Source organism: Melitaea cinxia, chromosome 9 (assembly GCF_905220565.1).
Source record: "Melitaea cinxia chromosome 9, ilMelCinx1.1, whole genome shotgun sequence".
NCBI lineage: Eukaryota > Metazoa > Arthropoda > Insecta > Lepidoptera > Nymphalidae > Melitaea > Melitaea cinxia.
In genome coordinates, this window is record NC_059402.1 from 1700204 (window position 1) to 1711968 (window position 11765).

The 11765-nt window shown below is 35.8% G+C and overlaps 1 protein-coding gene across 1 annotated transcript in view; it reads right to left on the minus strand.

Annotated features, from left to right (window-relative positions):
* Nucleotides 1-4521, minus strand: part of LOC123656541 — a 31433-nt gene extending 26912 nt beyond the window's left edge. The window contains exons 1-4 of the mRNA XM_045592211.1: nucleotides 4380-4521; nucleotides 3483-3607; nucleotides 2284-2459; nucleotides 1131-1264 (exon numbers count right to left, since the gene is read on the minus strand). Of these exons, the coding sequence (XP_045448167.1) occupies nucleotides 1131-1264; nucleotides 2284-2459; nucleotides 3483-3607; nucleotides 4380-4521 (577 nt within the window). The remainder of the gene's footprint in view (nucleotides 1-1130; nucleotides 1265-2283; nucleotides 2460-3482; nucleotides 3608-4379) is intronic.
* Nucleotides 4522-11765: the final 7244 nt, after the last annotated feature.

An 11765-nucleotide genomic window follows, 5' to 3' on the forward strand; every position in this document is an offset into this window, starting at 1 on the left:
TTAAGTCATGCTAAAGATTATCCCACATTCCAATATCGTAATATAGGTAGGGGGTAAACATATAATTAAGGTTCTGTTTACTGCACTAAGTCTGTCCACATCTGGGTAAATACATCTTCTACTGATTCGCTACACTGCTCTTTTGCATGTTGTCGAATAGACATGGATCCAGAATTTTTTTCGAAACTGACATTTCCAATCATATATTTCTTCACCACACACAACAAATTATAAAGACGAAGGCGCTTGAAAATACTGCAATGGTAGCCTCAATTTGGATATGCGGATATGATATAAGAATATACTGATATATATTCTTATATCATATCCGCTAGGATTTTATTTTAAGTAACTCCCAGTACAATAAGCTGTGTGGCTACGGCATCAAAGAATACAGCCACCCCCTCTCTTCCCGTGGGTGTCGTAAGAGACGACTAAGGGATAACACAGTTCCACTACCACCTTGGAACTTAAAAAGCCGACCGATGGCGGGACAACACAGGCCGAAGATGGGCAGCAGCGTCTTCGGTGCGACAAAGCCAGCCCTGCGGTCACCAACCCGCCTGCCCAGCGTGGTGACTATGGGTAACACAGATGAGTTCACCCCATTTTTGGCGCGAACTTGTGGAGGCCTATATCCAGCAGCGGACTGCGATAGGCTGAAATGATGATGAGGGGTGAACTCCCATCTTATATTGGTATCTAATTAAAGAATGTCAACAAATCCTATACTTGAAATAACTAGTGTCACAGTAGCAACATCAAGAAATGGCTATACTTTATGTTAGTTTACTTTATACTTAATGTTAGTAATATTACAAAGTTAGGTAAATTGCGTTGTCTGGAAGAAATGGCTAAATAACCATAAGTCCGCCCATTGTACTTCACAGTCTGTAAAAGGTTTTTTTTTTATGTGTTTATTGTTTAAAATGTAGTTGTGGTGTACAATAAAGTATAAATAAATAATGTACCCAAACCTCCGCGGGAGCCTTCAGCCGTTTTAACTGTTCCAGATATGCAGGCAACAGGATTCCTCCAGCGACAGGCTGGCCTCGGCGGGATAATGGCGGATAATGTACCCCCAATGCTACCCAACTTTGTCTGACTTAGCCCGTGTCACCGACACTCACCCCGCTCCAGGTAGCAGTAGTGGTGCGGGCGAGCGTGCGCCGCCGCGCTCGCACTGAGCACCCGAGACGCGCCGCCCCCCCGCGCTTGGGCGCAGCGCGCCACCAGTTCCACCCAGTGCTCTACCACTTTATCCCTATGAAATACAGGCGATATACTTTCAATTATTCTTTAAGTTTCTTAGGTACAATCAGATAAAAGTGATTCTAAGTATTTCGTGGCGCGCCGTTATTACGAAGTTGGGCACAGCGAGTTACCAGCTCCACCCAGTGCTCTACCACTATATCCCTATGAAACACAGTCGACATAATTATTTTCAATTATTAGTTAAGTTTCTTAGGTACAATGAGATAAAATTGATTCTAAGCATCTCGTGGCGCGCCGTTATTACGAAATTGGGCACAGCGAGTTACCAGCTCCACCCAGTGCTCTGCCACCTTATCCCGCGATAAATTCGATTTCACGAGGGCGATTGTATTCCAATTTTTTCTGGTTTTTGACGTTAACGTTAACTAAACCGTTTATAAACCGATTTTGATAATTTTTTTTTTGTTGGAAAGGAGATATCCCAGGTGTGGTACCATGATAAAGAAACTAAGACCTGATGATAAAATTCTAGAGAAATCAAGGGAAACCTTCGAAAGCCGTAGTGACAACTAGTGCGTTTGTTAATTTTTTTCGTCTACTTAAATTGTATTACTTGTCGATGTAACTGAAGTCGGTTTTTTTTTCGTTTGCGAACAAACACAATTATATATTTGTGGGCTTTTTGTATATATGTGCATGTATTGTATAATAAAATTATAAATATGAAACATTTTTTCTTTATCTGTACCGAGGCTAACATTGCGCAAGTAACACTTCTTATCACTTTGTTGAGCGAGTACAGTCAAAAATAAGTTAACAGGATCCTGAGTACTTTTAAAGGAAAATCAAGAAGGTTGACACATTCTATATGTTAAATTTAATACATTTTTGTTACGTACAACGTAATTACTCTAACTATACAAATTAGACACACACACACACACACACATAACGTAGCATAGCTATATGAATATACATAATTATAATATAATTAGTAATATAATAGATACATCTAACAATCAACTACTCAACTACTCAAGACGGTAAAGGCTACACGGAAAAACATACCTGCTCAAATATCCAGTAGGTGTTAAGAATTCAGCCCACTTGTCAGCTTCACGGCCGGATAAACTAATCTTCCCATATCCAACAGGACCTTCTTGGAGACGACACTCATCACTGTCCGTGTTCAAGATCGGCAGAGAGTCCAACGTCACCAAGTATTCCAGAGAACGTGACCGCATCTACGGTAATGTTTGTACAAAGATTAACACAAAGTTTATCAGCGGAAGTTGGGCCTAAATACCACAAGAAGTAGATATTTATGAAATAAATCATATTATTCTAATGTACATTATTTATTATTTTAAAGCCAAAGATTTGTGGATTTAGTGATGCTACTTTTTATTTAGACTTTTGACTAGATTTATAATTTATTAAATAATGAATTGAAAATATTTGGAGAAACTATGTAAGGTTATCTATTCTTTTTAGCATAATCTACATTATCATGAAAAACCTTTTTCGGATTTTATCGCGGTCTATTAAGTTCTCCCGCGGCCATGGTTGCTGTAAAGTACTCGAAACATCGGGCATCTAAAAAACTTAACAAACTGCGATATAATCCGAAAATGTTGTTTCATCATAACGAGTTAAATTCGTGTAAACATCAGAAAACAATATAATGTAACAGTTTCGCACTAAATAATAGACTCAGCTTTTATTAAAAGTAGGTATATAATGTTCCACATAAACTAAGACCAAAAACCCGGCAAAGTGCGAGTTGGACTCGTGCTCTGAAGGTCCTACAAAAATTATTAAAAATATTTTTATTATGTGATGTAACAAAAAATTTATGCTTTTCGCAATTTTCCCTTTATCTTCGCTATAAGACGTTGCTTCGTACTAAATTTCAATATTCCGAGTTCAAGGGAACTACCCTGTAGGTTTTGATTCCCTTACGAGTGTGGAAAATTTGCAGCATAAACAGCTGTATATTTTGATTGCGTTGGCTTTGAAGTTTGATTTTTTCACAACTCCATGGGACAATAGATCTAAGTATTTGATACGAATTTCTGCTGAATACCTTTACGCATTCCTGAGAAAAACGGTCTGGACAGATAGACGGACAACAAAGTGATCCTATATGGGTTACGTTTTTTCCTTTTGAGGTACGGAACCCTAAAAATGGTCCAAAACAATACCTTTCTTTCATTGTTTATCTATTACGTAACTTAACGAATGGTATAATTTTATAAGTATCCCACCTTCTTATCTCTATGCAACGCTATAAGATGGCAACATCTAAAGCGCGGATCTCTCTGGCCAGCGCCGTCCACTATCCTCTGCACCAGGTTTTCTACAGCACATTCTGTCTCCACTGACATACGCCCTTTAAAAATGAATCCAATTTAATATAAAAAATTGGCTAATTCCATTGAATATATTTTGATAACTTTAATGTTGTTTTATCTTTTATGAATCAGTATAAAATAGCAACAATTAAAGATGGAAAAAAGTTTTAACAGCTGATAGGTATATAAAAAAGTTTTCAATTTAAATACTTTTTTTTTGTATCGAGTAACATAAATAATCAATTTAAATTTGAAATATCGCGTCAGCCTGTAATATCTACTACTGGGCATAGGCCTCTTTCCCCATGTAGGAGAAAGATCAGAGCTTAATCCACCACGTTGCTCCAATGCGGGTTGGCGGGTATATTCCCTAATATGAGTACCGATCGCTATCAGGTGTACATGATAACAACCGGGACCGACGGCTTAACGTGCTCTCCGAGGCACGGTGGGGTGAGCCACAAAGACTGCACAGATACCCAGACCATGGCAAACACCTGTATGGCCAATACAAATGTGTGTCATGTGCGGGGATCGAACCCGCAACCGCCAGCGCAACAGGCACAATCCATAGCTGTGACCGTTGTGCCAAATTTTAAATATAAATATATACAATATATAGTAATGTCTACAGTATAATTCCGTAAGAACTTAATTGAAGACAAAAGACAAACAAAAAATTTAAAAAAAAGTTAAGGTCAGAGAATTTATACTGATGTTGACGGTAATGACTGGTACAGTAAAAAACGTCAACTTAGCCACAATCATTTTTTCTAAATTACTTCAAAAAGTATTAAATTAAAATCTTACCACTTAAATCCTCTTCGTAAAGTGTGTCTACATAGGAGTTGAGCGACCTCACTTGTTGGGCGGTGAAACAAAGTCCTGATGACTTGAGGCGCAAGTCCGACCCTGGCACCTCAGCCGCCAAGGCTGACGCTCCGGACCCCATCACTTAAACATTACCTATATATATAACTAGATAATCCACTTTGATGTTTATATGTGTTAACTCCTTAAGAAACTATTTAAAGCCCAGGGCATAAAAAAAATAAGGAGACTGAACACACGTACTGAACTGACATTGTACGAAATAGTAAGAAGAAGCACAGCTGGATGTCGGTTTTTTTTTTTGTTACAGAAACGTCTCTTGCGAGCAATAAATAATTATTTTATTTTTAGAATTATTATTTATTTACTTAAAACTTTAATAACTTTATATCAAATAAAAATATTGATTGTTTTTAGGTAGGTGGTAGGTTTTGTTTTTTCTATATATATAACTCGGTTGGCAAACAAGCTTACGGCTCACCTGATGGCAAGCGATTACCGTAGCAAGTGCAATATCAGACTGGCCCTATCCCCAATTCCCCCCAGGAGCTCTGGTCATACTCACCAACAGGAACACAACACTGCTTGAAAGCAGTACTATTTTACTGCGATCTAAGTGTCTCAGAAACAAAATTTAGAAGACTTTCATGAACCCTACCAAGTAAATTAACGTGATGCAAAGTACAAAGGCACACCTCTATCATTCTATTTATATAGATGAGTAGAGTCTTTACTATTATCTGAAATTACGACGATCACACGGGGATTTCGGTTTATATATTATGTTAGACTACGTATTTGTAATACATTCATAAACGGCTTAATTTCGCTTTACGATACAATTCATTTTACCATTTTAATGCATACAGTTTTATTATTATAATATTATATAAGAAAAAACTTTTAATGATAAATAATTAGGCCTGTTATTTGTATTGTTACATCCCTAAGATTGTTTTAGTCTAACTCTGTGTCAAGGTCCCAACACCCATAACCAGAATACAAATGCTAAGTACGTCAGTACAAATATGTGTATGACCTAGACGAACATTCGTCATAAGCCAAGATCAAAGTCACGACCTCTAGCGGAATAGCCAGTTCACAGTTGCTGTTACCATTACCTGCCAACCTGTCATCAATATTGGTAAAATACAGTTTATTATTGGTTCCGTATTATTGACGATACATCAATTATTCACGGAGGCCGCGAACGCATAATATCAACAAAATCAAAATTGCGTTTATTGTGCGGCTTCCGGCGGAAGTGCCATTATGTGTCGCCGCTCATGCGCAGGTGACCGTGAACGATCTCCCATTGATTCATAGCGTGATTGCTTTTACATACGAATTATATCACAAAAACAACGTTAATAGACCATGAAAGGGAAAAATCTCCTAAAATGTCCAAATAAGTCAAAAAATAAGCGGATAAGGTAGCTTATGGACACCAGCAATGCTAGAAGGATTGCAAAACGTTGCCAACCTTCCCTAACAGGTCCTCCATGTACGCCTTACTCACCACAGGAATAAACACTGAATACTTGATGGCAGTCTTATTTAGTAGTAAGGCTGAGGTACTTTCCCAGTGAGCTGCTCCAAATTTTGAGCAAGATATTCCTATATTCACCTTAAAGAATAACCAAATAACTAAAAAAATTCAAAATTGACTAAATTGACTAACTCGTCGTTGTGCGTGCGCATTACGGAAAAATTGCGGTGAAAAAGAGATATTAATATTTCTATTAAAATTAAGACAACACTAAGGCTAAACTATATCATTATAAAACTTTAAAAACGGCTTAGAGATCCACTTTAAATATAAAACTATCAGAGTTAATTGTAGAAATTAATTAATTTGTATGCAAAACTGCGAATAACTGGATGTGTCTTACAACTATAACATTAAAGACATATTAATTTCAATTACTGATGTAGGACAATATTTTCTTCTTTAGATTTAAATTTAAAATCTCTAACAATATTACAAAATTTCAAAAATACTCTTAGCTACAAAAGCTAACTACAACAAGATTACAACTTTCAAAAAATGAAATCTACAATTTTAGCTTCGGTAGCTAAAGTAACCTTGTAAATATCGCAATTATCTCAACGTCAACCTTATACACTATACACGTAATAAATTACACGCTTTTTCCACAACAATGACTGGTTAAAACTCACAATTACCGTTCTAACGATATGTCATTTGTTTAGTATTTACGAGGATAGACAGCGAGTTAGCAATTAGGGCTGTTAACCTTCTTGATTCGTTACTATATTATTAAATGATTAATTTTGTGTTTGTACTGTCTTTATGAAATTGTAAACAAAACGTAAATACTATTTGCAGTTTAATTAAATATATGATAAGAAAATAATATATATTTGTATCTACTTTATATAGAGCATATATATTTTATATATATATACTTTAGATTCAATTTAAATCATTAGCTCTATATCAAGTAGGTACGAACATATTATATTGTTAACCTAACTATATACCTATAGCGTAATTAGCGTAATTTAAACAAGAACAACAAACCCCTTCTTGTTATAATACTAAGCAATATATTTCTTGTATCAACTCAAATTATACAATAACTTTGTATGTCGTAAATTTCACAACCCTACTTGTAACATAATTTGTCACTAATATTTATTACATACGAGCGTGAGCATCAATATAATAAATTGTTCTAAATTAGGTCATAATATGTATTTTAGTTATTAGACAAACAAGTTATCTTATTAATAATTTTTGGTAGGAATTTATATGAAAATAATATAGACCATCTGTATTAAAAACCCTATCTTAACCATTTAAAAAAAAAATAATTTCGTTATAATAATATTTAAAAAATAAATCACAAGAAAATCTCACTAAAACTACAAAATGGCTTAGATTAAGTAATAGTAAGAACATAATTGTACGGTACAATTGTATGCCTACAAATAAATCTTAAAATTATTATTACTTTAATTCCACTAATTTTGTTGAATTATTGCTTGTTTAGTTTTAAAAAAATCAACCATAAACATAACTAATATGTAAAAAGGCTACATATAAAAACTTACGTTTTATCTTTATTTATTCCATCATAAAATAAACACAATTAAAAAACGATAATTTTACGATAATTTGATGTATTGTATTTCTCGTCTAGTTTGATTAGTTTATTTCACTTTTTTTTCGAACCGGCACTAACACTCGTTCTAACAGCTCTTCGAACAAAGCGCGGGAAACAAGTGTTTGGGAGCTAGCGCTCTTGACGAGTTGTGATCGGAAGTTGAGTCGATTGTTGTTTTGTACCCAAACGTAATTACAGTTTTTAGTTTTTTTTTATCTAATCACATATTTAATAATATATTTATAATTATATTTGCTTGCAAAACAAAAAACCGACTTCAGTTACATTGAATAGTTGTACAACGTAGGTAGACGAAAAAATTGTCAAGTAAATGCGCAATATTAGAGAACTTAAAAAGTACTAGTCAAATCACGATTAAAATTAAATAGGATCGCATGAAACGAATCACCTTTCGATTAAAAAAAAGCAATCTACGAAATCGGAGATTTAACAAATACTTTTCGAGTTATATCTAATAAAACGTATTTACTTGACTATCTTTTCGTCGACTTACATTGTACTTATTATACCTCATAAATTGTTGTAACAATCCTGATACCTGGGTGTATCGATTTCGATAATTCTTGTTTTAATCTATAGCTAATGCTTGTTGTATGGTCTTATTTAAATTTGGTCGAGAACTGATACCTACTTTTTGAGTAATCTTTGATAAAGCGTAGTTACTTGACAATTTTTTCGTCTGCCTACGTAATATAACTTGTCGATGTAATTGAAGTCGTTTTTTTTTTCATTTGCGAAAAAATAAATATTACTGATCTATTTTAATAAAATAAAAAAATTGTAATCTAGAACAGTATTTTTATTGTTAATTCTACTCACCAGGCACACCACAGAAATATCAGACTTAAAGTAAATAAACTAATACCTTTTGTGGTGTTAAAATAAAGTAACACGATCACTCTTGCCGTCAGCAAACGTGCCTCAAATAGTTCCCTTATCAGCCCCGAACACTTTATCTCCAAACTTTCGTACGGAAATTCCCCTGCGCTATTTCAAATTAAAAAGCTATTAAGTTTGACCTATTTGCCTAGTCGTATGAACACATCAATATTATTTTAGATAAAAAAAAAATTAGGCGATTTCAAAAACGTGAATCGTGTTTGAATGTGTTCATATACATTCCTGCTATTTTGAAAAATATACCAAGCTCTACTTTTCTCTCATTGTTCTAAAGTATAAACTTTTTGCAAAACTAAAAATCCTTCATAGCTAATGATGTTTATCATAAAACCTATCGATTACCCTGACATTTAAATATGATTCCCAATTTGTTGATAGGTCCTCGATCTCTACCACTGAATATGCTCTTTCAAAAAAAGTAGAAAGCAAAATAAGGTTTTTTAAAAATCAACTCGTAATTGGCGTAGATCTCAGCGATCAAACATACACAGAGCAATACAAAGAATATACATACCTATACATAAACATTATATACCGACAAAATAATAAGGAACCAATTTTTAACCGACTTCCAAAAGAGGAGGTTCCCAATTCGATTGTAATTTTTTTAAAGTAAACACAAATAGGGTTAGCACAATAAAATAATACGGATATAGTATAAGACCATTTAAGTGCTATTTCTTTTGTATATGTTAATGTTTGAAAATAGTTTCCTACTAAGCAATAATTGAACACGGAGAAGCGATTATGTTAAGTATTCCATTATTCCTTCTAATAATAAGTGTGTAACTATTTCGGTTAATATGTTTCGTAGATTACAGCTATCGGAGCTACAATCACAGATGGCGTGTGCCGCGGCAGTTAGCGGAATAAATTAAAACTTAGTCGAATAGATGCAACGCGCGATTAGCTATCATGATTCAGCGGATATTCTTTAAAATAGCTATGATCATTATTGTGTATTATTTTGACTATAGGTTAATGTAGTTATTGCAATAACTAACAAATTAATTATCGTTTTTCATTCAAAGTCGATCTCTGCGGCAGATTCGTTAACCCAACTACTTGCCGTCAAGAAGTGTAATTCCACTGCTGACAGACAAACACGATCTGTATAGCTTTCTACGGAATATAATAAAACATTTAATAGTACGTGTATTTCCTTATAATATTTAACAATTTAGAACTTGTCTGTGCGAGTTAGACATGGTTAGGGTGACTTGCAATATATATTTATACAACGAGACAGGCAAACAAGCGTACCTACCTACGCCACACCTGATGGTTAGCAATTATATTTGATAAAGCCTTAAAGACGCCTGCAATACTAGAAGCATCACAAGCGCGTAGTCGCCCATACTCCCAATCCCCCAAGAAGCTCTGGTCACCTGAATGCAGTCGCTTCAGCCTGTAATATTCCACTACTAGGCATAGGCCTCTTTCCTCGTGTAGGAGAAGGATCAGAGCTTAATCCACCACGCTGCTCTAATGCGGGTTGGCGGATATATTTCCTACTATCGATAACGATCGCTACAAGGTGTACATGCCTACATAGTAACAACCGGGACCGACGACTTAACGTGCTCTCCGAGGCACGGTGGGAAGACCCAAAAGAACTGCACAAACACCCAGACCACGGCAAACACCTGTATGGCCAATACAAATGTTTGTCATATGCGGGGATCGAACCCGCAACCGCCAGCGCAACAGGTGCAATCCATGGCTGTAACCGTTGCGCCAACGCGGCGACACAGCAGTATAAGTGATAACTTCTTATGGGAGGGTAAACCGTTTCGTTACGTAACGCGTTACGGCGTCAGTCTGTCTGGCTTCCCTTTCTCTCACGCGTACGGCAGCGTTAAGCTGGCTTCTCCTCCCTCACTCTAACCCACAACGCTAGCCGTATTTCGAACAGACGCTTCTTTCTCTCTTAGATTAGTTTAAGTTATCACTTCTATCGGGCGTTCCGAGACGCACACGTTTTTATTTTTATTTTTATTTAGCTGTGATCTTCTGTAAGGTACACTACAGACGACATGACAACTACTACGTTAAATTGAGAACCTTCCTCTTTTTTGAAGTCGGTTTAAAATATAATAAAATAGTTACGCTTCAGCCTGTAATATCCCACTGCTGGCTATAGGCTTCTTTCCTCATGTTGGAGAAGGATCCGAAATTACGCTTACTACCACGCTGCTATGATGTGGGTCGGCGGATATATTCCCTACTATGAGTAATGATCGCTATCAGGTGTACATGATAACCACCGGGACCGACAGCTTAACGTGTTCTCCTTCTCCGAGGCATTGTGCAGAGACCCACAAGGACTAACAACCAGACCTGACATAAATATTTGTATAAACACAAATATCCACTAAAACGGGAATCGAACCCGCAACTGTCGATAGTTAGGCGCCGTCGACACGGCATACGCACCCTTACACCAGAGGGTTCGTCGCGAATAAAATAGTTATATGGCTTAAATTTTTGAAAATAAGTATCAGTTCGTTTTAACGTACACCCTTCAGACCTTCGCTTAGTTTCATTTCCTCGTCAACAATAAACAGTAACTCCATTATTAGTTGGTGCTTATAGACAAGGGTCGTGTAACAGATAATATGCCTCACCGTTATGGCCGTATTTACCCTAGAGCCAATAGGGTCATGACCCGTGACGGCATTCTGAGAGGCAGCGCAAGCCATGTAGAGGTGGCGTAAGCCGATCATACGTAAAAGGGATGTGAACAAAATAATCGATATTTACATAAAAATATTTTGAATATTAGGGGTATCGTTAGTTTTATACATATATCGTATATGCTCGAATAGGCGACCAAGAAAGAAACAAGATGGTAAGCCGAAAAAATCCAAAATGCAAGCGATACTTGTAACTAGCGCCCGCGACGTCGTCTGCGTGAACGCTATACAGCACCAAAAATACCTACGATTATACCTTTTAAAATAACATTCATTTACCCGTTTCTTCTTTACATTTCATATCTACAGAAAAATCTCATAGATGGCGCTGCTTTAAAATTGTCTTGTCTACTTATATTCATTTAATTATGTTTATCGGCTTAGTTACTTATATTGCGTGATTTTTATAGTGTGAAGCTAGCTTATATAGCATGGTTATTAACAAAATAACAACAACATTCAAATATGCGTCGTTAGATTACACGTTGTTACAGAATGCGTTAAGGAAATAAAGGTTCACTGCTCGTTCCCGGTAGGTGGTAGCATGATAATATGTAGCCTATATGTTGACCCGACTTCTTAATAATATTCGTGCCAAATTTGAAGTAAATCCATGC